General features: G+C 33.8%; 3 protein-coding genes across 7 annotated transcripts in view; 1 reads left to right on the forward strand and 2 right to left on the reverse strand.

The window, feature by feature from the left end:
* The first annotated feature begins 1,782 nt into the window (after positions 1 to 1,782).
* Positions 1,783 to 4,262, forward strand: LOC101896285 (acetyl-CoA acetyltransferase, mitochondrial). The gene is made up of 3 exons (XM_011293487.3): positions 1,783 to 1,904; positions 2,744 to 3,739; positions 3,801 to 4,262. The coding sequence occupies exons 1-3, from the start codon at positions 1,885 to 1,887 to the stop codon at positions 4,087 to 4,089; spliced, it is 1,305 nt and encodes a 434-aa protein (XP_011291789.1). The 5' UTR covers positions 1,783 to 1,884; the 3' UTR covers positions 4,090 to 4,262.
* A 128-nt stretch (positions 4,263 to 4,390) lies between these two features.
* Positions 4,391 to 5,387, reverse strand: LOC101896457 (farnesol dehydrogenase). The gene is made up of 3 exons (XM_005181784.4): positions 5,095 to 5,387; positions 4,610 to 5,045; positions 4,391 to 4,552 (listed from the first exon to the last, which is right to left on the reverse strand). The coding sequence occupies exons 1-3, from the start codon at positions 5,370 to 5,372 to the stop codon at positions 4,511 to 4,513; spliced, it is 756 nt and encodes a 251-aa protein (XP_005181841.1). The 5' UTR covers positions 5,373 to 5,387; the 3' UTR covers positions 4,391 to 4,510.
* A 4,891-nt stretch (positions 5,388 to 10,278) lies between these two features.
* Positions 10,279 to 24,172, reverse strand: part of LOC101897284 (probable serine/threonine-protein kinase DDB_G0267686) — a 182,479-nt gene continuing 168,585 nt past the window's right edge. For 3 of the 5 annotated variants that reach the window (XM_059130131.1, XM_059130133.1, XM_059130130.1), the window contains exons 8-9: positions 15,464 to 15,666; positions 10,279 to 15,391 (exon numbers count right to left, since the gene is read on the reverse strand). In XM_059130131.1, coding sequence (XP_058986114.1) covers positions 15,273 to 15,391; positions 15,464 to 15,666 — 322 coding nt within the window. In that variant the 3' untranslated portion in view covers positions 10,279 to 15,272. Of the gene's footprint in view, positions 15,392 to 15,463; positions 15,667 to 18,883; positions 19,673 to 24,172 lie in introns of all 5 variants that reach the window. The other 2 variants (XM_059130134.1, XM_059130132.1) reach the window with 2 other exon arrangements.

A 24,172-nucleotide genomic window follows, 5' to 3' on the forward strand; every position in this document is an offset into this window, starting at 1 on the left:
GGTCGACGGCCAAAGTGTTTTGTGCCCAAGGCTTTAATACACCCTCCACAACATTTTCGTGATAATATTCGGGATTTATTCTGATGCCACGGTCGATTAATACGAGCGGAGAGAGACCATCGGCTGTTGCGGCTGCTCACACCATCACCATGGCTGGCGCTTGAGTTCTGGTGGCCAACCCAAGGTGCACATTTTCATCTGACCTCTTTGAAAAAAAAAAAAAAAAACGAAAATTGAATGAAATTTCTACATTTCTTTTCAGAACCATGGTACAATGAAGAGAAGCTAGGTCAACTTTGAAAAAATTGCAAGTATAGAGGTCTACCTGCTTGGCTTGTAATGTCAGAATTACTATCAAAACAATAAAAAAGCAAACAACTGTAGATTTTGTCGATGCATTCGTTGCAATAAGCATTTTGAAAACACCCGAATTTGAATATTTTCTGAACAATTTTTTATTATTGAAAAGAAGATACACACATAAGCAAATGAAGTTGACATATTAAGCCAGAAAAATAAAAAAAAATTAAATCATATGGTAGTTCTGCCCTACCTTGAATTCATTGTACCATGTTCAAAACTATGTTCTATATTTCTCTTAAGATTTATTTCGGTACAAAAAGTGCAATTTTTGATCATATATACGTTGTAATCCTGATGGCATGCCCGCTTTCTGTCAGAATTATTTGAAATGACATGCAACAGGTGTTTTCCCTATGGATTTCATGACCAATCAGGTTAAATTCTTTGTGATAACGATGAAAATATAAGAAGGTAAAATCATTTCAAATAACTTTTTCCATCTTTGCATTTTCTGTAATTTACCTTGTCAAATTTCACTGCATAGAAAGCAGGTTACCATCTCTGATTTCTGTATGCACAATGGATTTATGAATATACATTCTGACAATGAGATGTTGTCAAATAAATAATTTTGAAAAAAAATACATATATGATTGCATGACTTTACCTTCTTAATTCTGACATGGTCATAACATGCATGGCACAATTACAAAAGGTATAACAAAGCTATGTCTTCCACATATCACACGCGAAAATTTATACAGTTTTTGTGTGTGTATGTATTGTTTTGTATAATAAACAAAATAATATAAACAATTTTCAATTGAAATTTAAATTCATATTACTTTTGTGGAGAAAAAATCCGTATTGGAATGAAGAATTTAAATAGTGTTAGGAATTCGATGTTGTGAAACATCCAGGGCGTTAATTTGGAGCTTATTATTTTTGTGTTGTCAACAATTTCAAACTATTTGAATAATTTTTAATTCAACAATTTGAATTTCAATAATGTTCTTTGCGAATTCGTTACAAAGTGGAATACCATATTTAGACAAATTCCTTGGAAACAATGTGGTTAAAATCATAGAAATACCAAATTTGGGGAGGTACAGACAGAGGGACATCGTAAAATTGGCTTAGAATTGTATGCTGATGTGGGGTCTCCGACGAATATTTGGAAATGTTACAAATTGAAAGACAGATTTACAATTTATTTAATCGCAGATATATCGTGTGAACTGGCGCATTCGTGGGAACATGCTATTACTTATGAGCCGGTTAAAAATCAGCTGTTTTTACCATCTGTTTGGAAAGCATTGTTAGGCAAAGGAGAGAAGAAAGTCAATACAAATGTGAAAATTTAATAATACATTTTCATGGAAAATTGGTGGAAATTCTTTACCAAATGTTATCAACCACCTGCCTGGTGGTCGCTGTGCCCTGGCCAACAAGTTTGTGCTAAATTTATCTGGTGAGCAGTAGCAATCTCCCCCTTGTTTGCATAGTTTGGAACGTTTTTTTAATTTGTTAGTTTCGGGTTTTCTGCGAGACAGCACCAAGTATTTTTTTTATTTATTGAAAATGCAGCTTTTGCAAAAAATGTAATAAATTCTAAATAAAATAAACATATGTAAGTTAGTTGTATGCGTTTAAGATAATAATTTGCTAACAGCGTTATAAATTCTTTTGTTTAAAGGACATCATTTAACTTGAATCTGTGATGTAAGGAGTCTGCCAATTGTTTAGGAAGGACCGTTTTAAAAGTTCTGAACTATGTCGAGAATCTAATCTTAAGAAGTGAGGTATTTCTGCTTTGCAATTCTTTGGTAGGGAATTGGACACATATGGATATTTTCAATGCAATGTCTCAAATTTTAAAATTGGAGACTTTCGTCAAGTGGAGAGGTACTGCAAGCAATATAGAAAACTTTGTGGGTCCAAATCTCGGGCGGTTTGCGCTATAGACACAGAAATATTAGTTTAATACCGAGGACAGATTGTGGTAAGATTTCCAACATACACTTGACTTAACCTATTGAATTTTGGAATCATTAATAATTCCCCCCCTCAGATCACTCAGGAGTAGAAAAATTCCTATTTCCATTCGTCGTTGAGGATTCAGTCATAGAAACCCAATTGAGTTCTTATTTTGATATGGTTAGGTCCAATATGACTTGGGTAAGCCCTATACAGCGCCGTTCCCCCTATTTGAATATTTAAGGTCAAAGCCACCTTTCCAACCTAATGCGACTTTATTTCGTGCTCGCAAGGGCCTTAGCCTTACGTTAGTTGTAGATATTTTTTAAGGCCTCAGCTAGATTTACCATCGTACTTTGCTATAATTTAAGTTGTCCTCATTGTAGAGGGTATAAAATCGTAACATCGAACTAATTAATTATTTATATAAAATTACAATATATTTTTTTTCGTTCCGTTTCAGAGTATATCCGAAACTTCGAACAATTCTCTTTCGATCATGTCGTCACATACACTCGGAACGAGATGCCATTGTTGTAGCATCAGCAGTTCGTACGCCATGGGGCTATCCATTGGGTGAAATATCTTTGGTACGACCAACTGCACTGATCACGGTGGCTTTAGAGGCTGCCATCAAACAAGCAGGAGCCCCATTAGAGAAAATAAAACATATTTCTGTAGTTCAGAAATCTTGTGGAGAGTTGCAGTTGAATTTGGATGAAATATGTAATGGCTATTTAAAGAAAGCTAACATTCAAATTGAAAATGAGGTAGAGCAGAAACATAGTGCTTATTCATCCCTGGTGAAAAGCATTGGAGAACTAATGGCTGGTAGTTCCGAATTTGTTGTAGTTGGTGGGGTAGAAACCGCATCGGAAATACCTCATAACCAGGGAGTTATAAACAATGGAGATTATTACAAATCATTACATCATAGAGCTACTTTTCAAGGATTATACGATGTTGAACTAGTCCCTTTGAGAATATTGCAACAATTGCCAAATCAAAGAAGATTTCAAATAGAAATTGAACAAGATGAAGTTAATGAAGAAAACAGTTCCACATATCATGGTGCGGCGGCATTGGTACTTACCACCATGGCCAAGGCATTGGAATATAATATAAAACCTTTGGCTAAGCTAAAAGATTACAATATTGTGGAAAATGCAGACATTGAGAAAATGCCACTGGAGGTGCGGCACATAGTGGAGAGATCAAATGTTGATATTAGTCAAATTATGCATTGGGAAATTAATAACAATGCCCTGAATACAATTCAGGACAAATTTAATATACCAGAATACATTAATCCTTATGGTTGTAGTTATTTAACTAACTCTTCAGCGGCTTCGTTGTATCGCATGCTGACACACATGAGCCACAGTCTTCAGCCGTATAATTTGGGAGGTTTAATTCATTCAAACGACAATGATGCTTTAATTGCTCTAATGGAGAAATTGTAAGTTCCGGGCATATCTAATGTTATACTGTTTTAATAATATGTTTTCTCTTACTTTTAGACATTTTCCAAATGCCCAGGGCACACTACCCCGCCTAACATTATTCACCAAGGACCCGTGTCATTTGTGTGAAATGCTGGTAGTAGATTTAGAAATGAATTTTCTCGGTGAATATGAATTGGAGAAGGTGTACATAGATAAGAAGGAGAATGTACGTTTCTTACGTTTATATCGCCATGATATACCTGTTCTTTATTTGAATGGTCAATTTCTTTGTATGCATCGTTTGAATGCTAGAGTTTTAAGACAAAAGTTGGATATGTTGAAGAAGAGGAAGCAAATTCAATAAATAAAAAACGAAGTCGTTTTGTGCACAATAATCAATTCTATCTCCAAATAAATGAAAAATTAGCGATGCTATTGCGTTGTTGACCTAGAAATAGCAAAACAAACTTTATTGACTATGAGAATAACAGGATGGTATGTAAATTGATAGTCCACGTATAGTGCAGGGACGGGCAGTCCATGTCGTGTAAAGAAATCATTGACATTGATTTGCCAAACATGAACAAGTTGCTGAGCCATTGTATTAGTTGTGAGAGTCACACAAAGATGTAATTCATTATCACCAATAAAAAACAAAAAATACATCCATTTTTAAGTTCCATTACTTGGAATTTAATTTTTCAAACGCCAAAAGATTTCAGAGTTTTAATATTAAAGACATTTTAGTAACTTTACATGCTTTAAATTCGTATGCTTCCATTACTTCAAAACATTTCTCCCATCGGCTTTAGGGTAATCTCATGCACCTGAAAAATAAATGGAAAACTAATTTCTTCCTTCATTCATAATTTTTTCTGCTTTACCTGAACATTTGGTGGCGATCTGAGTGCAAACAAAACTGCATGGGCAATATTTTCCGGATCCAGCCGTGGCATATCCTTTACATAAAAATGTATCTCCTCCGGAAATATATTGGTGTTTACAGCTCCTGGACAAATGCCAGTAACTCTAACCTTACTCTTATACAATTGAAACTCTTGACGATAGGTTTCCGTCATTGCGGTGATGGCAAATTTTGTTGCAGGATATATATTAAATGATGGCAGGACATCAATAAAATTTAACACTTGTTGACCCGCAATGCTATTGATTATTAAAATATGAGCCTCATTGCCTCGTTTATGCATGCGCTGAAAAGCTTCGCGGGTACACCAAAGAACACCCATGACATTTGTGTCGATTACTTGACGAATTTTCTCGGTATTTCCGGGGGCAACCAATTCCGTTTCACGGGTTATGCTGTAAAAAACGCATTAATATAATATATTCATAAAAACATCAAATTTACCCTGCATTATTCAGCAGTACATCAGCGCCACCCAATTGCTGTTCGGTCCATTCAAAAGTTCTGATAATCTCATCCTCCTTGGAAACATCACATTTTCGTGGAATAAACAGGGATTTTTGCCCTTCGGGTAAATTATTTTGTAATTCCCTCAGTTTGGCTTCCCTTCTGGCCAAACCCACAACACGCAGACCAGCTCCAACTAAAGCCCGTGCACAAGCCGCACCTATACCTCCACTGGCTCCTGTTACAATTGCCAATTTATTGTGCCAACGTTCCATGTTGAGAGTAAATTGTCTAAAGAACTTCTACCGTTGCTATTTGTGTGGTGGTCAATGTTTGGCTAATTGATTTTACCGGCAATTATAAGGCTTCACTTGCACCTACATTTCTACTCAAATTTCAAAAGATTTGACTACGTTTAAAAGGTTTGAGTGCAATGTGTGTTTTAGTTGTTTCGTGGAGGTAGTTTTGAGGTTTAAATTTGATATTTAAATAAGAAGAATATGAAGAGGAAGTATGTCAAACTTAAGATATAAAATGTAAAGTTTAGATATACTCTTTATAGTCAGTATAGACAATTTCTAGAGGGGATCTCGCATTAACTTGATGTTGTAGCAAAGCTATATTCCAATCTTCACCAATTCTGAAACACCTCAGAAGGGGTTATTTTTTTAAGGTATCTTTTCTTTTTGAATATAATATTCACACTCTAATGTAGGGGAAAGTAAACGAAAATAGCAAAGTAAAAAATATTGGTAAATTATTTTATACTAGCTGGCCCGGTCCGCGGTGCCGGCCCGTAGTTTTTGTCTATTATGCATATATTCCCAAGCATAATTATTCACAGATATGACTGATATAAGTGTTCACGTATAGGTCGATTTAAAGTGTTTTAAAATACCTGTACCCATTTTTAACCAGTGGGCTTCAATATTTAAACCGTGGGCTTCAACTGTGTGGATGTGCTATACAAATCTATTAAAAAGTATATATCAATCTTATCGCCATATAAGGGATCAAATTAATTTTTAATATGGTAAAAATCGTAGCAAAATCTTCCAGTCAAATGAGCAGTAATTTGGAATTTGCTGTATTTTGTATACTACATAATTGAGGGCTGAATGATTTAAGAATAGCCAAAGTTAATTACTTTTTTAAACCCATTAGCAACTTAGATTGTGCATTAGAGTCCTCATAAGTCCCCCTAACCATGTCAGTCTGTTTGTCTGCCAAAAGGTGGACTTGAGAGGGTATTATAACATGGATAAAAATTCTAAAATTTGTAGATATGTTGAAATTTTAGTGTAAGATTTTCACCCCCCTAATACGCATTATTAGCCAAATTCTTTGAAATGTGGTTAAATTAGGAGGTACCTTCTTTATATGGGCACTACTCCGAAACATCGACCTACATTGAAAACTTTCTTCTACCCCTTATAATCCAAGATGACAAATAGAGGCCAAATCAAAAATATAGCAGAACAATATAGCATGTCATAGCATTTCGCGCGATTTAAATAAGTAAAAATAGTTTTATCCACCTCATAATTGAGGGCAGAATGATAAGATGGGAATTAATTTTATTTGCCATTTAAATTGTAAGTTGGAGACCCCTTAAAGTCCATATTTTCATTATAGGATAATTCAATGATGATTAAACAAATATTCGGTCCCGTGCTACTTTCTTATATTTGTAATTTCTTCATGTTTCCACAATTTATTTCATATGGATGCACATCCCAAATCTACGTTCCCAACCAATATTCTCTTGGGGGTTAAAAATTCAATAGAATACAAAATTTTCTTTTCTGAATACACATTAGATGTGAAAGTGGACTTGGGGATACTCCAATGTGGGGACTTTACTTAAATAAATTCCTATGTGGCAATTATCTGTATGATGGTTCCCTACCCCAGGGTGGCATAAATACAATTTTTTAGCCAAATCAATTGAAGAATGTGGTCAATACCAATATGGGCCCTACTCTGAAAATTTCAAATTTTATGCGAAGAGGTTATCTACCCCCTTAGAAACAAAAATGTCAAATAAGGGCCAAAAAATGAAAAAAGTGGCCGGCCAAGACCCCAAAAATAACTTAAATCATAGATGGTTATATAAATATGAAATCGGGTTGTTCCCTTATCCGTGAGTTATGATCGATATAAAGACCTGCAAAAGTGATTTTAGGTATTTTGAATGTTTGGGAAGAATTTCTGGAAGGATATAAAATCTTTTCTTACTAAAAGTCCCATTCGCTCTACTATTTTGCACCTTTTATTTCAATATTGGTATATTACTTATTATTCTCCCAAAGAATTTTGCATTTTGAGCTCTCATTGGACGGATCATTGCCACGCTTTGAAATGAGCCCCATTAAGCTTTTTCGGTAATTTTTGTTTGTTTAAATGTGTTCGCATCTTCCAGCTAACCCACGATGTAGGCCCTGGAGTTGAAAGGTAGATGTCAGTTAACATCCTATTTCGCACTTATTTAATTTTTTTAGTGAAAAATTATTCTTTATTTTGTTCACAAAAAATCCACTGAATTCAATATGATAATACAAATTGAAAAAAAAAATTGACAAAAAAAAGAATAACAGATTGAAAAAGTCTTCAACTTTTTCGCTGATTTTTTACAGCAAATGTTTTAAGATCCTTCCTTACAAAGTTTGTCAATAGAATGTACTATTACTTTAAAATTCGATTCCATTGAAAATGTTTTTTTGATTTTTGCAATGAGATCTCTTTTTCATGATTTTTCAGCGATTTAGAAAAAGTAATTATCTTTTAACTTTGGTGTGACCGCGTTAAATTATTTCGATATCATCTATTCCGTTTCGCCACCACATAATTCGCTACTACACTTCCATGTAACCCGCCATCAATTTCAGTTCTCAAGAAATCAAGTCAATTAAATAAATTGGTATAAATATTCGAATTCAAAAATAAAATATAAAAAACACTACAAATGTACATTAGAAAAAAGTAAGTCAAAATGGAAACAAAATCATGCAAAATAAAACATTACTATTGTACATTTGAAAAGTCAAAATGAAAATGTTAATATATCACATTTTTACGCGATTTTTTTGGATATTATCCTTTTCGGAGAGTAGACAACTCCGAATTTGTGTGAATCGTTAAAATTAATCCAGCGGTTCTTAAGTTATAAGCGTAGTAACTAACACAACTTACATTTATATATATAGATTTTATGAGAGTTATAATCATTCAAAATATTTTTAAAATTTTTTTTTTTCAATTCTATTGAATGAAAGCAAAAAATGTCGGAAATAGCATCAAATTTTAGAATAACTTTAGATTTGTTCGAATTGGTCAACTTTGTCACGAATTATGGCCTTCAAACGGTCAATGAAACCGTCACACTCTGTCCGAATGTTACTCTGCGGTATTTTGGCCCATTCCTGGTGAAGCGCTTGCGTGAGGTAATCGACACTTTGGTATTTTTTTCAACGACACTTTGGTCCAACGGATTGGTATCCGGAGATTTTGGTGGCCATTGTGCGCTGGAAATGAAGCGAGCAACCTTATTTTGTAACCATTCTTGGGTGGCACGTGCTGAGTGCGATGATGCTGAGTCCTGTGGGAATGTCCAAGGTCTGCGGCAAAAATGTTTGCGTGTCTAAGGCTTTTCTACACCCTCAAGAATATTTTCGCGATAATATTCGACATTTATTCTGATGCCACGGTCGATTATAATACAAGCGGAGAGCGACCATCGACTGTTATGGTGGCCCACACCATCACCATGACCAGCGCTTCAGTTCTGGTGGCCAACAGAAGGTGCACATTTTAACCTGACATCTTTGGCAAGTAACATGATAATTTTGATAAATTTGTTTGTTTACAAACTGCTGGACAACGAATGTTTTCTCATCGGAGAAACCCAAATTCGGCAGTTCATTACTTTCGGCCAAGCGAAACAATTCTTTAGCTCTTAGAGTCAATTTCTTTCTGTTGTGGTGTAAGTTCTTGCACTTTTTGGAATTGTAATGGCTTTACCCCGAGCTCATTTTTCAATATTTGCCTATATATGGACCGTACTATTTATTGGCATCATCTCCCAAAAATTTGCCGTTCTTGTATCCAATTTCCGATGGTCGATTTTAAATGCTTTTAAATTTTTTAAAGCTCAATACTCTTATGTATTTTACATCCCAAATGTTTTTCGGTACCAAAAACTTCAAAAAAATATTTGTATTTTATTTAATTTTTCATTTTATTTTTATTATAGTTTTTCTTTACACGACAAAAATTGTTTTTATTTTATATATAGTTTATATTATATATATTTTACTTTTCACAAATACATAGTTACTTACTAAGCAGTTTTTGTTTTATTTATTTATATAGTTATATATAGGTATATTTATATTTTAAACTTATATAATATTTCACAAAATAAACATTATTTTATTTATTTATTTTTAATTATTATTTTTCATACATGATACAACTTGTTTTGTGTTATTTTATTATGCATATAGTTATCAATGTTTAGCCAATTTTTGTTGCTGTAATTGTTGATTAGCAAAATGTTGACATATTTATTTTTCTGTTATTAAATTGCTGGCGGGTTGGGTGGAGATTTTTATTATATTTTATTTGATTTAACTGATTTTAAAAGCAAAATGTGGAAGGCTATGCATGTGTAGTGAAAAGGAAGGCCAGTTGGCATAAAATTGGATGGTACTCTCTGTTGGGAGTTGGAGTTGTAATACTTGTCGTCATCCTATCTACGATAATGGCTATCAACATATTGTTTTTTTTTTTTACCTTGAACTTAAAATTAAACAAAAAATAGTTTTCGTTTCTCGGTTTTAAAAACTAAACAGAAATGAAGACTTGATAAATTACATAAATAAATCATATATATTTAAATTTTTTAATAACAAATAACTATTAATTAGGTGGGGAAATATAAAAAATATAATATACAAATAGGCATATTTTTTCTGGGAAATTTTGGGATTCTTTTTTTTTGTTTTGTTTTCAATTTTACTGGTAAAATCATAATGGAAGATAATTAGATTAAAAATGGTTTTAAGAGGATAGGTTGGTTTTCAGCCTTAGTTTTTAGTTTTGGTAGACAGGTTGTGGTTTGCAACTAAAAAATAATTATTTTATTATACCCTCTTAATTTTGGTATTTTGGTTAGTTATAAAAAAAGAAATGAATAAAAATAATATCTAAAAATGGTTTTTTACATTTTCTATGTGGCATGGCCAGGGTTATATCCATCTGTACAGGGGTTTACATGGGCTTTTCCATCACATTGTTTGATTTTAAATGGATATTATGTTTTCTTTTCAAGATTAGTTTAAGTAGAAAGAAAGTGTCCTCAATCGTACAGTTTATTATTGTTTGGTTCCAGAACAGCAAGAATGTAAAAGTTTTTTCTAAGATAACAAAATTTTTCTTCATGATATCGAAAAAATTGCTAAACCAGAAGATTCTTGCGGGTTTTGGAACAGACCATATAACAAATAGTTACGATAACATGTCAGTTTAATTTTGAAATTTATGTTTAGATAGATCCAAAAAGCAGTATTTTTTAAAAATTTCTTCAATAGAATTTAATTTCAATTAATCTTTGAGAACAAATCCTCTCGGTTTAATAGAAAACAAAGGTCCAAAAAATATCAGATATTAACAAGAGAAAAAAACTTTGTTTGAATATCACAACAATTTTGTTTGTCATGGCGGTTCACAAATCAATTCCATATCTCACAGATATATAGGCTTAAAATTTAGAAGTTTTGTATCATGATTTCATTTAAAATTTGTTGATATAGTTCATAGACTTGGGGGAAAATTAGAGGGCCAGTTACTGTAGGACGATACGATAGGAAATGCTAACGAAAAATACCGCCTGAAGAATGTGACCAGTAGAATGCTTGAGGACATTCGAGTATGCTCGACACCTATAGAGCTAGCTGGCTTTTCAACAAAGTCGTCATATCCAAAAGCTGAAAATGCTAAGATCATATTTCCTTCGCAGGGGTAAAATCACGATATTGGTAGCGTTCAGCAAGTATTATATAGACCCACTTTCCTTTTAAATAACATTACTCTCTATAATAGTGAGTACTGTGAAGTTAAGCCAATTGGGGAAATACGCCAGACTTAAGCAATGAACTGATTGGATCTTCAATAATAACAAAACAAACAAATAATAAAAGGGGACCAGGGGGTCAATTCTGGTTCTATGAAAATGAGAAATGAAACTTTTATAAATGAAAGAAATGTCACATGAAAAATTTTATGAAGAAAATATTTTTCATTTCATATTTTCATAGAACGAGAATTGAGGCCCAGGGGCTGGATTCTTGTTCTATGAAAATATGAAATGAGAAATATTTCCTTTATAAAATTTTTCATTTGACATTTCTTTCCTTTATAAAATTTTTAATTTCACAAAAATTCGTAGAAAAAGAATCCAGCCGCAGGACTTTTAAAATTTTTCAAATTTTTAACTGATTTTGGAAAATGTTTGTCGGTCAATTTTTCGTTAAAAAAATCAAATTTTACATAAATCTATTGTTTCAAAGAGGGCGAAATTGAAAAACCAAATTGAAAAACTTCTTTGTCAGAGGAAATCTTTTGCATTTTAACAGACACTTTAATCACGGAACCTTCCATTTCTTGGCTTAATATAAAGTAAAATGCTCTGCCGGGTGAATGGGCTGCAAATAAAGGTGTACACTGTTTAAAAATGAAGATGATATTTGCTGCTATATGGATGGTAATTGTCCTTTATTCCAAAACAAAAGGATTTGGGGATTTTCGTATTCTTCTTTCAGTTAAAAAGTTGCATATTATTGTTTTTGCAAACGGTAGGTAGGTTGGTTGGTTAGTTAGTTAGTTAGGTTTGGTTGGTAAAAGGGAGTAGTATATAGTTTTGTTTTTATGTTTTAGTTATTATTGTTATTGTATATAGATTGTAGTTCTACATTCAAATATATAGAGTAAAATGGTAATTATTTGATTTATTTATTTTTTCGTTTGTTTCTATTTTTCTGACAATATTCTTCCAATATTTTGTAAAGATTTTTTTTTATAATATTTTTTTGTAAGTTCTTAAGGTTTTCTTTTCAAAGATGTATTTCTATTAATTTTTGGTATATTTTTTCTTGTTTTTTTTTTGTGTTTTTTCAATTTCTGGAGGACTGCGTAGAGTTTTTAATTTCTCACTAGCAGTATAGCTCTGGCTTTAGATGTAGAGTTATGGTTAAAAGTGGGGGGAGGAGAAAGGGGATTGACATGTTGCACAACACATGAACTGAAAATCCGGAGATCAAAACAACAAATTTAATAAAACGGGCCTCAGTTACTAGAAATAGCCAAATGTGATAAGATAAATCAAAAGATAGTGAGTGATTTCCATTCTCGGGATGGTATGACAATCTGGTGGTTCTAAGATGGAAAACGAATTGGATGTTGTTGTACAATAAATATAAAAACCACATACCTATTATGTATCGAGGAATGGAATTAAATCACAAAAATTTATATCGGATTTGACATTAGTATTACTATAGAGCTAAATCAGCTGGTACCTGTAATAATTAGAATAGAGTGGTTAATTTTCAAACCTTTGATTCTATATTTGATTAAAAATTCCAGTTTTTTTTGTGAAAAAATGCTATGCAGAAAAATAGTAACTTATTGACTGACAAATCTTACAAATGTGAACTACAGTACAGCTAGTATGGGCTCAAATAACGCATCAGGGTTTTGTTTTCAATTGCATTGACAATTAAACATTGAATGATTTTAGGCAGACTGTGAATCTGGCGCTGTAATGTCGAAGTGATTCTGGTAGACTGTCAGCGTTTTCAATAACAATCCAGGACCACTTTCTTGCGAAATCACTGGAAACAGCAAGAGCATTAATAGCCTGACAAAATAAGAGGTTCCTTCAATGGACTTGTGAAATAGACATCTAGTTCAACATTAATCCTACTTCGATTTTAAACCATAAAATAGTTGCATTCATCGTTATTTTGTTTCAGATCATGTTAAATAAAGTGCACCACTGTTAATAATTTTCACAAATTATAAAAAATTTCAATTAGTAGCTCCGATCTAAGAATCGTGGTGGGCTATTGATTGGCCATTGCAATATCAGCAACAATTTAAAGACAAAAAGATTTCGAGATGTTTGAACACCTACTATGCAAACGCCACACGGAACACTAACGTTCTTCTCAGATATAGATCCCAACATCCAAAAGGTTCTCTAAAAACATATCATGGTAAATCAGAACATATCAAAGTTTGTCCATAATGCTAGACATCTGCGCTGTCCGTAACCCTAACCCTGCAAAACTCCGTGTCGATTGCTTTTTAACTATGACCTGTAGAGCCACTGCAATTTCAGCGAAAAGTTTTAATTTTTGGTCCATTTGAATACCTAATAATACATCTTGAATAACAATAGGCTTTAATTCTGATCCTAACTCCATCCCCATGTAAAATTTGTGGAAAATCGGACATTAAATGCGACTTGAATATAATACACCCAATAATGGTCTATAATTGCGACCTGTAGAGCAACTGCAAAATCAGGAAAAAAAAATCTGTTTGGTCCATGTTAAATCCTAAATATTATACGAACATTTTCAAAAACAGAAGCCTATTGTTTTTGAAGATGATCGCATAATATCGCATAATTCTGAACTTGACCCCATGCTAAATTTTGTAAAGATCGGGCCATAATTGCGACCTGTATAGTTATTACAAATTAAAATGGACAGACGGACGGACGGGCATACATAGCTAGATCGATTCAGCTCGGCGAGATAGGAAGATCCATATATAGTTTCGTATGTCCGGGGCCATTATTTCGAGGTGTTACATAATTTTTGGGACAATCAAACTTATAATACCTCCAACACATAGTGTTGTGGGATAATAAAACATTAGATATAAGCCCAATATATTCATATTTGTCTACAAAAGCTCTCTATCATTTGTTTTCTTAATGTGAACGGAACAACAATGCATGCATCTCCAACGCATATCTACATTCATTGAAGTCTCATCAACGACTGAGATCTACGCAAACGTACTATTTTGTGCATTATCTCTTCTTGTATCATTCCTTTCATAACTAATCCCTCTAGGATGAACAGAATGGTCTCCGAGGATGAACAGAATGGTATCGAATTTAGTTTAGCTGCGCATACTGTAACCCAGCCTAACCTAAGGCGCTAAATTGACTATGTCATAGGAATAATATTTTAATTTCTTCTGAACCCCTAAGCACGAGTTTTGACAACAATTCAGATAGAAATACCAACTTCTCCATTATATTCTGTGGGACCCTACAGTTTATGTGTTAGCTCTGGATGCTGGTGGCTCTCACTGTTAATTTATTTCGTTTCAAATTCTACAAAAAAGAGCCTTTCTGAATCTCATTGATTATTCAAACATGTTTGTTGTAAGGGGCTAAACTAACTACTTTAAGGGAACAATACTTTGAATTCTTCTGAACAACGATTCAACAAACGTCTTTTCAAAACAAATTTTTATCAGGCAGATTATAATAGATCGGAAGCTCTTCGAGCGTTGTAACTAAATTTCTTTGTCGAAAGCAAAAATTTTGACAGAAAAAAGGATATTCGAAATTAATTGGCCGCTTCTTATGACATTTTATGGGATCTTTCAGTTCATGTGCTAGCTCTGGATGCTGATGGGCTCTTACTGTGTAATATTGGGTTTTGAATGACATCTCTGTTTCTATTTTTTGTAAACCTCCCATTTTAAAAACGTTTACGATTTTTTTCTCTCTTGAATTTCAAAAAAATTGTTGATTTACTATTTTCTGTTGTTTTCCTTTTTTTGCTTTTGCATCTGGTTTTGTTCAACATTGATTTGAGTTTTGGATTGATTTTATTTTCTTTTATAGCAAATTTTGTTGTTGTTGTAATAGTAGTGTTTTGTATTATTTTTTGTTTCTCTTCTTTTATAGTTTATCATATATATTATTTTATATTTATATTATTATAGTAGGTATTCTTTGTTGTTGTAATATTAATAGTAGTTGTTGTGGTTGGTTTTGTTTTGTTGTTGTTGTTTTGTTTTCAAATAAAGAAAAGTCTTGTGTCCAACAAATATATATATTTGCATGTAAATATATGGAATTTATGCTACTATCTTGGATTTTCCATAACAACCTGTTTGAATGCCCCTGCAGAGACACGGGACTTGACCTCTTGGGTGCCAAATGTGGTGGTGCCATCCTTAGCTATGAACAATTGTAGACCGGATGCTTAGAAAAAAAGAAAAAAAAGCAATTATTAATTTTTTCTATAGATTTGTTAATTGCATTCATTGGACTTACTTTCCGCCGACTCCTCTAATTGATCCAATTTTGTATCCTTCAAAATCTCATCAATCAATGAATTGGGATTTACCCTGGTCTCCTCCACACGATCGGAGACCCGTGGACCATCATCAAGGGGACCTTTTTTGCTTTTCACCGTATTCTTCATGCGATCCAATGAACCAGTTTCACTTATAACTAAGGAGCCAGAACTGGGATTCCTAAGACAAATTTAGCAGAGTTGTTTAAAGATCCAGTTTTGTTTTTGTGTGTTTCAATTGTTTTTGTTGTTTGTTGGGTGGTAGCGGCATAATTTAAAAGCGTTATGAGGGAAATCAACAGCAGTTATTTTTGTTGTTTTTTGGTAACCAAAATTCGCAACGTAGGGGAAGAAGATAAAAATTGAAGAAAATTAAGAGAGAAAAAAACAAATTAGTAAAAATTTTTCCAAAGTCAATTTCTTTTTGGTAAAACAAAGATGATTGCACACAATCACCAAACACAATTAATAAATAAAAATAAGAATAAACAACAAATGGACAATTTTCATTGTAAAATAGTCGAAGAAATAAATTTTTATAAACTAAACTCAAAGCTTTAACTATTTGCTGAGATAGAAAACGAGAGAGAGAGTGAAAGAGAGCGAGAAAGCGACAGTAATGGAAAGTGTGGATGGAAGGCACAGAGAGTAAAATTTACGTGTATGATAAAATCAAGGATGAATTTGGACATTTTATTATTAACAATAATTGAATTTTCATAATATATCACATTTTTATACAATTTTATTTGTTTGAGAATAATAATTGAAACAATTTCAATTAAAATATGCCAAAATATATTCAAAAAAGTAATATTGAGGTAACCCCGACTAAATCGGTGCCATACCTTTATACCCAAAGTGGATTTTTGACTTGATTGGAGGTAACCCCTTTGCACCCAAAGTGGATTTTTGATTCTTTTTTTGCATTTTAATCTTCTACACAATAGTATGGAGGGTATATTAAGTTTGTCTTTCCGTTTGTAACACCTCGAAATATACATTTTAGACCCCACAAAGTATATATATTCTTGATTAGCACAAAATTCTATGTCGATTTAGCGATGTCGGTCCGTCTGTGGAAATAACTCTAGCTTCCGAACGAATAGAAGTAGGTTGATAAAATTTCACTCAAATGTATTTTATGTCTGCAGGACTTTTGGTATTGAAAATGGGTCATGTAGGTCCACGTTTTGGTATGGCTCCATATAATGGCACCTCCCGATATTCGGTATTTCAAAGATTTTTGCGACATTATTCACAGGAATTGTTTCAAATTTAGTATTTGAAGTTCGTAGTGGATACTACAGCCCATTGTCCGTGCAGGTCCACGTCTTCGTAGAGCCCCCAAATAACGGCGCCTCGCGATATTGGGAATTTGAATGATTTTAGCGACATTAATCACCTGAATTGTTTCAAATTTGGTATTTGAAGTTCGTAATGGAAACTACAGACTATGACAGAGAATTGTCTGTGCAGATCCTCGCCTTCGTTTTGCCCCCACCTCACGATATTCGGTATTTTGATGATTTTAGCGACAATATTCATCAGAATTGTATCGAATTTGGTATTTAAAGTCCGTAATGGATACTACAGCCTATGACAGAAAATTGTCTGAGCAGTTTCACGTCTTTGTATGGCCCTCATATAACGGTACCTCCCGATATTTAGTGTTTTCACAATTTTAGCGACATTATTCACCGGAATTGTTTCAAATTTGGTATTTGAAATTCGTAACGGATACTACAGCCTTTGACAAAAAGTTGTCCGTGCAGGTCCACGTCTTCGTATAGCACCCATATAACGGTACCTCCCGATATTCGGTATTTCAATGATTTTAGCTACATAATTCACCGATTTTTTTTAAGTTTCGCATTTGAATATTGTAATGGCTTATGACAAAAGTTGTGTATGCAGGTCCATGTCGTCGTATAGACCCTAAAATAACGGCTTTTTGGCCAGTTATGTGACAACTAAGTTTGCTGTCGAATGACATAATTGTGATTTAAAATTCAAAGAGAGTCAGATCACAATAGTTCGAAAACTTCTAATTTTTTGTCAAAAATTGTCTTCTTTGCCGATCTTACATAGGCCTTGAATAGCACTACTGAGGTAGATTTTTTTTAAATTACAATTTCTTGCCATACATGGGGTTTCAATTTCACGATATTTCAAAACTACGATTACAATACCAATTCAATCCTTGATTTTAATGTATATTTGTGCTTGTGGTTTGCTGTAAAATGAATGAAGTTTTGATAGAAGTGGTGTTGTGTGTGGTATTTCGAGAAGTGTAGGGTAATATATACAAACAAACAGTATAGTATATATATAGAAAACATATTTGATAATTGAATATGATTTTAAATTTCAAACATTATACATACAGCACACAAATAAGTTGTGAAGAGAAAAATAAGAGGTTAGTTTGGTTATAAAACAAACAAACAACAACAACGACATTCAGAAAACATAAACAAAAACACGAAAGGATGCTCAAAAAAAACATAGTATTTAAATTGCAAAGAAATAAAAATATTTTTTTTGCAAAGATTTTTTCAAAGGCTATCGGGTATAAATGAGGATATTAAAGAAGGTTTCTTTAAAGGGGATGACTTTGAAGTTCTTAAAAATTTTATTTTTTTGAGTATTTATTTTTTTTGAGAATTTGTTTTTTTTTGGTTTTTTTGGTATTATTTTTTAAATGATGCTATCAGGTTTAAATGAGGATATTAAAGAGGGTATCCTTAAAGGGGTTGTCTTTGAAGTTCTTAAAAATTTTATTTTATTTTTTTGAGTTTTTTTTTGTTTTCAATATTACTTTTTAAAGGATGCCTTTTTTTAATATTATTTTTAAGGACTATCCGGTCTGAAAGCTTTTATAATAATGTTTTTAAGGGACTCTTTTTTATATTTTCCAAAGGAACATGATTTTTAGAATATTTTTTTGTAAATTCTACAATCAGATTGGAATTTTTCAAACCCCAGTTCATTAAAATGCTACAAAAAGAGAGAAAAAAAAATCAAATCATATAAAATGAAAAACTCAACAAAAATCCCAACAATGATATCATGCTCCAGGGTAACTAGCAAATAATGCGAAGAAAGAAAAACATCTCTAAACTAATAAGGAAAATAACATTTCTATTGGAAAGTAGAAGAAAAATCTTGCAACTATTGTTGAGAGTATATTCAGTGAAATTGATTTGCTTTATTCCCGAAAAGAGTGAACCAACATCGAAAAAAACGCATACTTTTTTCTCTCAAATCACCAAACAAAAAAGGATAAAGAAAAAATTTTCTACTCTAGAGAGAAAACGAAAAATGAAAAACTGAAGAAGAAAAAATGTAACTCAAAATATATGACATTAGCCATGGAATGAAACCGATTAACGCACATAGTAATGCTGGGACGTCGTATTAGATGCGATGTCGTTGCCGAACCAGCAGAGGAAAGTGGCGAAAGCGTGGCCGAGCTATTGCCCATAACCCCACCGGGTATGCCGGCAGTGGTGGGTGCAGTTGACGATGTCAATTCGCCGGCAGCCTGCATTAAGGAGGCAGCCGAGGGATTTGAACGCATACTGCAGGCATCGGTGGGGCTGGCAGCCAATGAACTTAAAGCTGCATCGCCCAGACGTGGGCTATTGCCGCCGCTGTTCGTATTAAAGATGTTCGGCATACCACCACCACCACAGCTGCCACTGGTAATGGCAGCAGCGGCGGCAGCGGTGTTGTAACCAAAACCAACACCTGCACCACCAGCAGGTGAACCTACTAACGCTTGGGGCTGTTGTTGTTGTTGCTGATGATGATAATGTTGGGTGAAATGTTGCTGGTGCTGCTGTTGTTGTTGTTGTTGCTGCTGCTGGGCCAATGACAATGATGATGACGATGTGGCAACGCCATCAACCGTATCCACCGCCGAAGCACATTGTAATGTTATGACATTATTGCTACTGCTGCTACTGCTACTCTGACTACCATTCGATGATGAGGACGACGAATGGTTCGACTTAATGCTGGACAATGTGCCATAGGGTGAGTTGGAAGAAGATAAATGGACATTATTATTGCCGGCTGCTGCGGCATTGTTTGCCGAGTTTGCAGCAGCATTGACAGCAATTGAGGAAATCTGACGATTACTGCCATCCAAAAGGCGACGAGGTACACCACTGAAATTACGGCTGCTTAACGGATAGGATGGATATCCCACAAAAAGAGTAACATTTACATTTTTTCGTTCATTCATTTCAATCCATTTGGAGAAGCAAATATTTAGATTTTTGGTTTTTAAGAAAATAAATATATGAAAAAGCATTTTTAAGTTGGATATTTTTTTTATTTCAAGAGGGAAGAGACGTAAAAAAGATTCATCAAAAAATGAAAACGAAACGAGTTGGATACGAATATAAGAAAAGCTAAAGCAACAAAAAAAACGAAACAAATGAAATGAAATATAAACACAGACCTTTCAAAAAGATAAATAATTTTAAGGATAATACAAATGAAGCAAACAATTGTTTAAATTTTATATAGACACATATTTTCACATTGAGAAAAGCTAAATTTTGGTGGTGTTTTGTAACATTTAGTGTGTTCGTTGTGCGTTTCGTGTGTAGAGTCTCTAGGGTGGTATATCTTTTGTGTGTGTGTGTGTACTTTTATATAATTGAGGAAAAAACGGACAATATTTTCGAGAATAGAAATAATTTTTTTAATATATTATTTAATGAATGTAATAATTTTCAATATGAAGAATTCTAATGGCTGAAATGTTACTTAGGTTAAAACTTCTTAACCAAGTCCTTAAGGACTCCATCTGTCTGTGGCAAAAACATATTTCCCTATTGGAGGGAGATCGTTTTTTCTCTATAACATTGAGCAACAAAATTCAATTTTTTTCAACAATTACGGGGAAATTCAAGCAGATTATTAAAGTGGAGATAAAAAGGAGAGACGTATATCGGCGTTTTAAAAGTTTACATCGTAAAGTAACGCTAATAGAGGGAACAAGGTCCCTCCTCTTCAACACTTTTAGATATTTTCATATATGGTGCGTTTGGCAATATTTCTTATGACCATGGTACAATAAAAAGTAAGGTAGAGCTTCCAGCTGATTACAATTTTTTTAAGTGTCCCCGACTTCAACCAATTTTGTGTATGTATTTGTTGTCTTGAAAAATAAAAACAAAATATTATTGTTGCGGTACGCGCATTAATAATATTAACCATATTTGCCATGAAATTTAAAGATTGAACACTTGGCTCATATTTTTGAGAGAACATCCAGACATTTCATTCATCTTTCGCGATATTAACAAAAAATATCAAATAAATGAAAACAACTTGTTGGATATAATTTTAATAATTCTGACAGGAAGCTGGCATAGCCTCAGAGTTGTATTCCTGCTTATGACAATATGAGGACTATCTTGGTCGGAAATTTTAACCCTCAAGCAAGTCAACAATGGGGTCTTTTTGGTCCTTTTTCCAAAATATGGTTAACAACTCCCTTTAAACGGGAACTTAGCAGGACAAAATATTCCACAAAATTACTAACCATCAAATTCTACTATAGGTCTTAGAAGACACCAAGAGTCCATACCATACCTAAGCGGCAGGAATTCATATATAATAAAAACACATTTTAGGGTTAAAGTCGTCCTTTGTGTACATATGGGCAAAAATCTCCAAGAAAGCATCATTTTATAAGGATGATGGCAAAGACAAAATTATTCTGCACAAAATTTCACTATAAGTCACCAAAGAAAAGAAATTCCTACTACCATTATATATTCAGAAAATAATTGTTTCAATTTTGCGACAAAAATTCAAAAATATTTTAAAATTGTTTATCAACTTTTTTGAGTTAACGTATTGTTCACCTTTGGTACTAATTATGGCCTTCAAACGGCCAACGGTGAAACCATCACACGCTGCCCGAATGTTGCTCTACGGTATTTTGGCCATTCCCGGCGAAGCGATTGCTTGAGGTGATCGACACTTTGGTATTTTTTAGTGCCAACCTTGCTTTCCAAAATACTTCAGACACAATAGTCCAACGGATTGGTATCCGGAGATTTTGGTGGCCATTGTGCGCTGGAAATGAAGCGAGGAACCTAATTTTATAACCATTCTCGGGTGGCGCGTGCTGAGTGTGATGGTGCTGAGTCCTGTTGGAATGTCCAAGGTCTGCGTCTCAAATGCTTTAATACACGCTCCAGAATATTTTCGCGATAATATTCGGCATTTATTCTGATGCCAAGGTCGATTAAGAAAACCGAAAACCGAAGAGAAAACCGAATTCGGCAGTTCACCATTTTCGGCCAAGCGAAGCAACTCTTTAGCCATTTTTCTTTCTGTTGCGGTGTAAGTTCTTGCACTTTTTGAAATGTCAGTTGCTTTACCCCGACCTCATTTTTCAATATTTGCCGAATGGAATATTGCGATGTGTTCAGCTCACGAGCATTTTTTTCGGCCACTGCGACGCGGGTTTCGATCAAGTCGCTTTTTTACTTTTCGAACCATTTCTGCTGATGTTGCTGTTTTCTTCCATCCGTAACGAGACACAAAAGATTTATGCACATTTAAATGCTGGAGTGCTCTAACGATAGCCACTTGTGGTTTTACAGCCAAATATAAAAAAATCTCGCTTGAATTCCGTCACGAATAACTTATTTTCTGGAAAATTCTCACCAAAATGCTTTTGTATGCTTGTAAACAGTATAATGAGCTGTCACTGAAATAATTTTAACAGCAGTCGGACGAGTGGCTTATAAATGACAGTAGTCTGAAGTTAGTTGCAGTTTTTTCATCTCACCCTGTGTATGTGAATTTCTGGCATTTAGGTAAGATTTGGACTTTCGAAATCTTCCGGGACCTATAGTAGAATTTTATGACAATTAAATTTGTAGTATGTTTTGACTTGCTACGATTACGTTCAATGGAAATTTTTAACTATATTTTCAAAAAAGTACAAAAAGTGACTCGCTTGAGGGTTAAAAATGTTGACCAAACTAATCCTCGTATTGTTATCCGTAACATTGCCAAAGACACTATATACGTAAAATAAATGAAGATTTCAAAGAGTGTGGAAGAGGGCGCATTTGCCCCCTCTATTTAGGTTACTCTGCGATGTAAACTTACATGTAACTTTTTTTTAGTCGCACTTTCAAAAACTTCTACATTTGCCTTGTAATAATTGAGAAAATCGAATATTATCGCACAGTGTAAGTTTTAGCCCTTGTCATCACCCCAAAAGGCTTTCCTCCTCTCAGGAAGCTCTGCCTTAAAACTTAAATATTATCCCAGGATTTACAATTAAATTGAGTAAAACTGAAATTGAATTCGCAAGCTATCCTTAAAAAAGAAATCAAATTTTCAAAGAATAAAAAAAAGAATATTAATTTCATATCTTTTGGGGGGAGAAAAGGAACGACAATACTCTGTGTCGTCGTCAGCATGGCTCAACGTGGAATCGCTAAACCAAAATTTATAAATGGAATATTTTCAACAACAATAAAAACGGGGAGAATGAAAGGAGACATCCTGGCGTCGTCGTGGTTGTTGTGTGCCAATATGTGTGTGTGTGTGATCCACCACAATCTGGGTCACAATAACAAAACAACGACGACCATTTCGAATGTTTTTAAATCAAGTGCAGTGAGAACATGAATTACTGCTATGCGAATGTGTGGATGGCTCACTTGTATCTGGGTGTGTGTGTGTGTTTGACAATGTTTAAGGACATTTGCCAGTCGCATAGCTATGGCAAAAAGTTGAACAATAAATCTATTTTTTGTTGCTGCATTCCTTTTCTTTTTTTTGTCGATGCGAAAAAATGGCGAACAATAGAAACATGTCTAAGAGCATGAACTTGTTCCTTTGTGTTATACACCGGAAGGACACACAGTATGATAGCACCATATACTACTGTCCAACATGGTTGAATGATGATTCTTGGGAGACAGATGAGACAATGGATTTTTGAATTACACACACACACACACAGACACTGAAGTGCTTCAATGGAAGCATATGTGTTGTATCGTGCCATTGATGCGCAACATTGAAAAGAACAAAGTTAAGAGGCATGTTCAAGGGGTGGTAGGGGGTCGATTTTGAAGAAGCAACAAAGTAATTTTCTTGCATCGTTATTGGCTGTGAAAAAATTTACTTTGACCCAAATATGTTTGGATATTTTTTCATTTTCTTTAATATAATGTGAAGGGTTTATTTCTCGAAATATTTTTCGAAATATTTTTCGAAATATTTTTACTGAGATTTAAAACAAGTTAAATAGTATCAGTCGGTTTTGCCGTCAGATATATACCCCTAGCTTTGAGTTATGATTATTTAAACTGCTGACCCTTTATAAAGTGAGGTATCAGAAAGGGTTCGAGATATATATCTTCTTCACAACAGGTTGTGTGAAATTTGAAGACAGTTGGATGTTTATTTCGAGTTTTATGAGCGTTTTGTATTTCATAATTTTGAACCCTTTGTGGGGGAGGGACCAGAAGGAGTGCGCCGATATATCCCATTTCACAACAGACCTTGGGTTAATAAAAATATTGTGACACGTGTAATTTAGAGAGACCCAGATGTTTTTTTCGGATTTTATGATCGTTTTGGTTGTTCAAAATGTTGACCCTTTGTGTGGGAGGTACCAGAAGAAATGGTCC

Source organism: Musca domestica, unplaced genomic scaffold, assembly GCF_030504385.1.
Source record: "Musca domestica strain aabys unplaced genomic scaffold, Musca_domestica.polishedcontigs.V.1.1 7, whole genome shotgun sequence".
Taxonomy (NCBI): domain Eukaryota; kingdom Metazoa; phylum Arthropoda; class Insecta; order Diptera; family Muscidae; genus Musca; species Musca domestica.

Coding starts and splice junctions, on each gene's coding strand:
- LOC101896457 (XM_005181784.4), bottom strand. CDS start 5,372: ATGGAACGTTGGCACAATAAATTGGCAATTGTAACAGGAGCCAGTGGA. Junction 5,046..5,094: donor GTACTGCTGAATAATGCAGG/GTAAATTTGATG, acceptor CGTTTTTTACAG/CATAACCCGTGAAACGGAAT. Junction 4,553..4,609: donor GATCGCCACCAAATGTTCAG/GTAAAGCAGAAA, acceptor TTTATTTTTCAG/GTGCATGAGATTACCCTAAA.
- LOC101896285 (XM_011293487.3), top strand. CDS start 1,885: ATGCAGCTTTTGCAAAAAAT. Junction 1,905..2,743: donor ATGCAGCTTTTGCAAAAAAT/GTAATAAATTCT, acceptor GTTCCGTTTCAG/AGTATATCCGAAACTTCGAA. Junction 3,740..3,800: donor ATTGCTCTAATGGAGAAATT/GTAAGTTCCGGG, acceptor TCTTACTTTTAG/ACATTTTCCAAATGCCCAGG.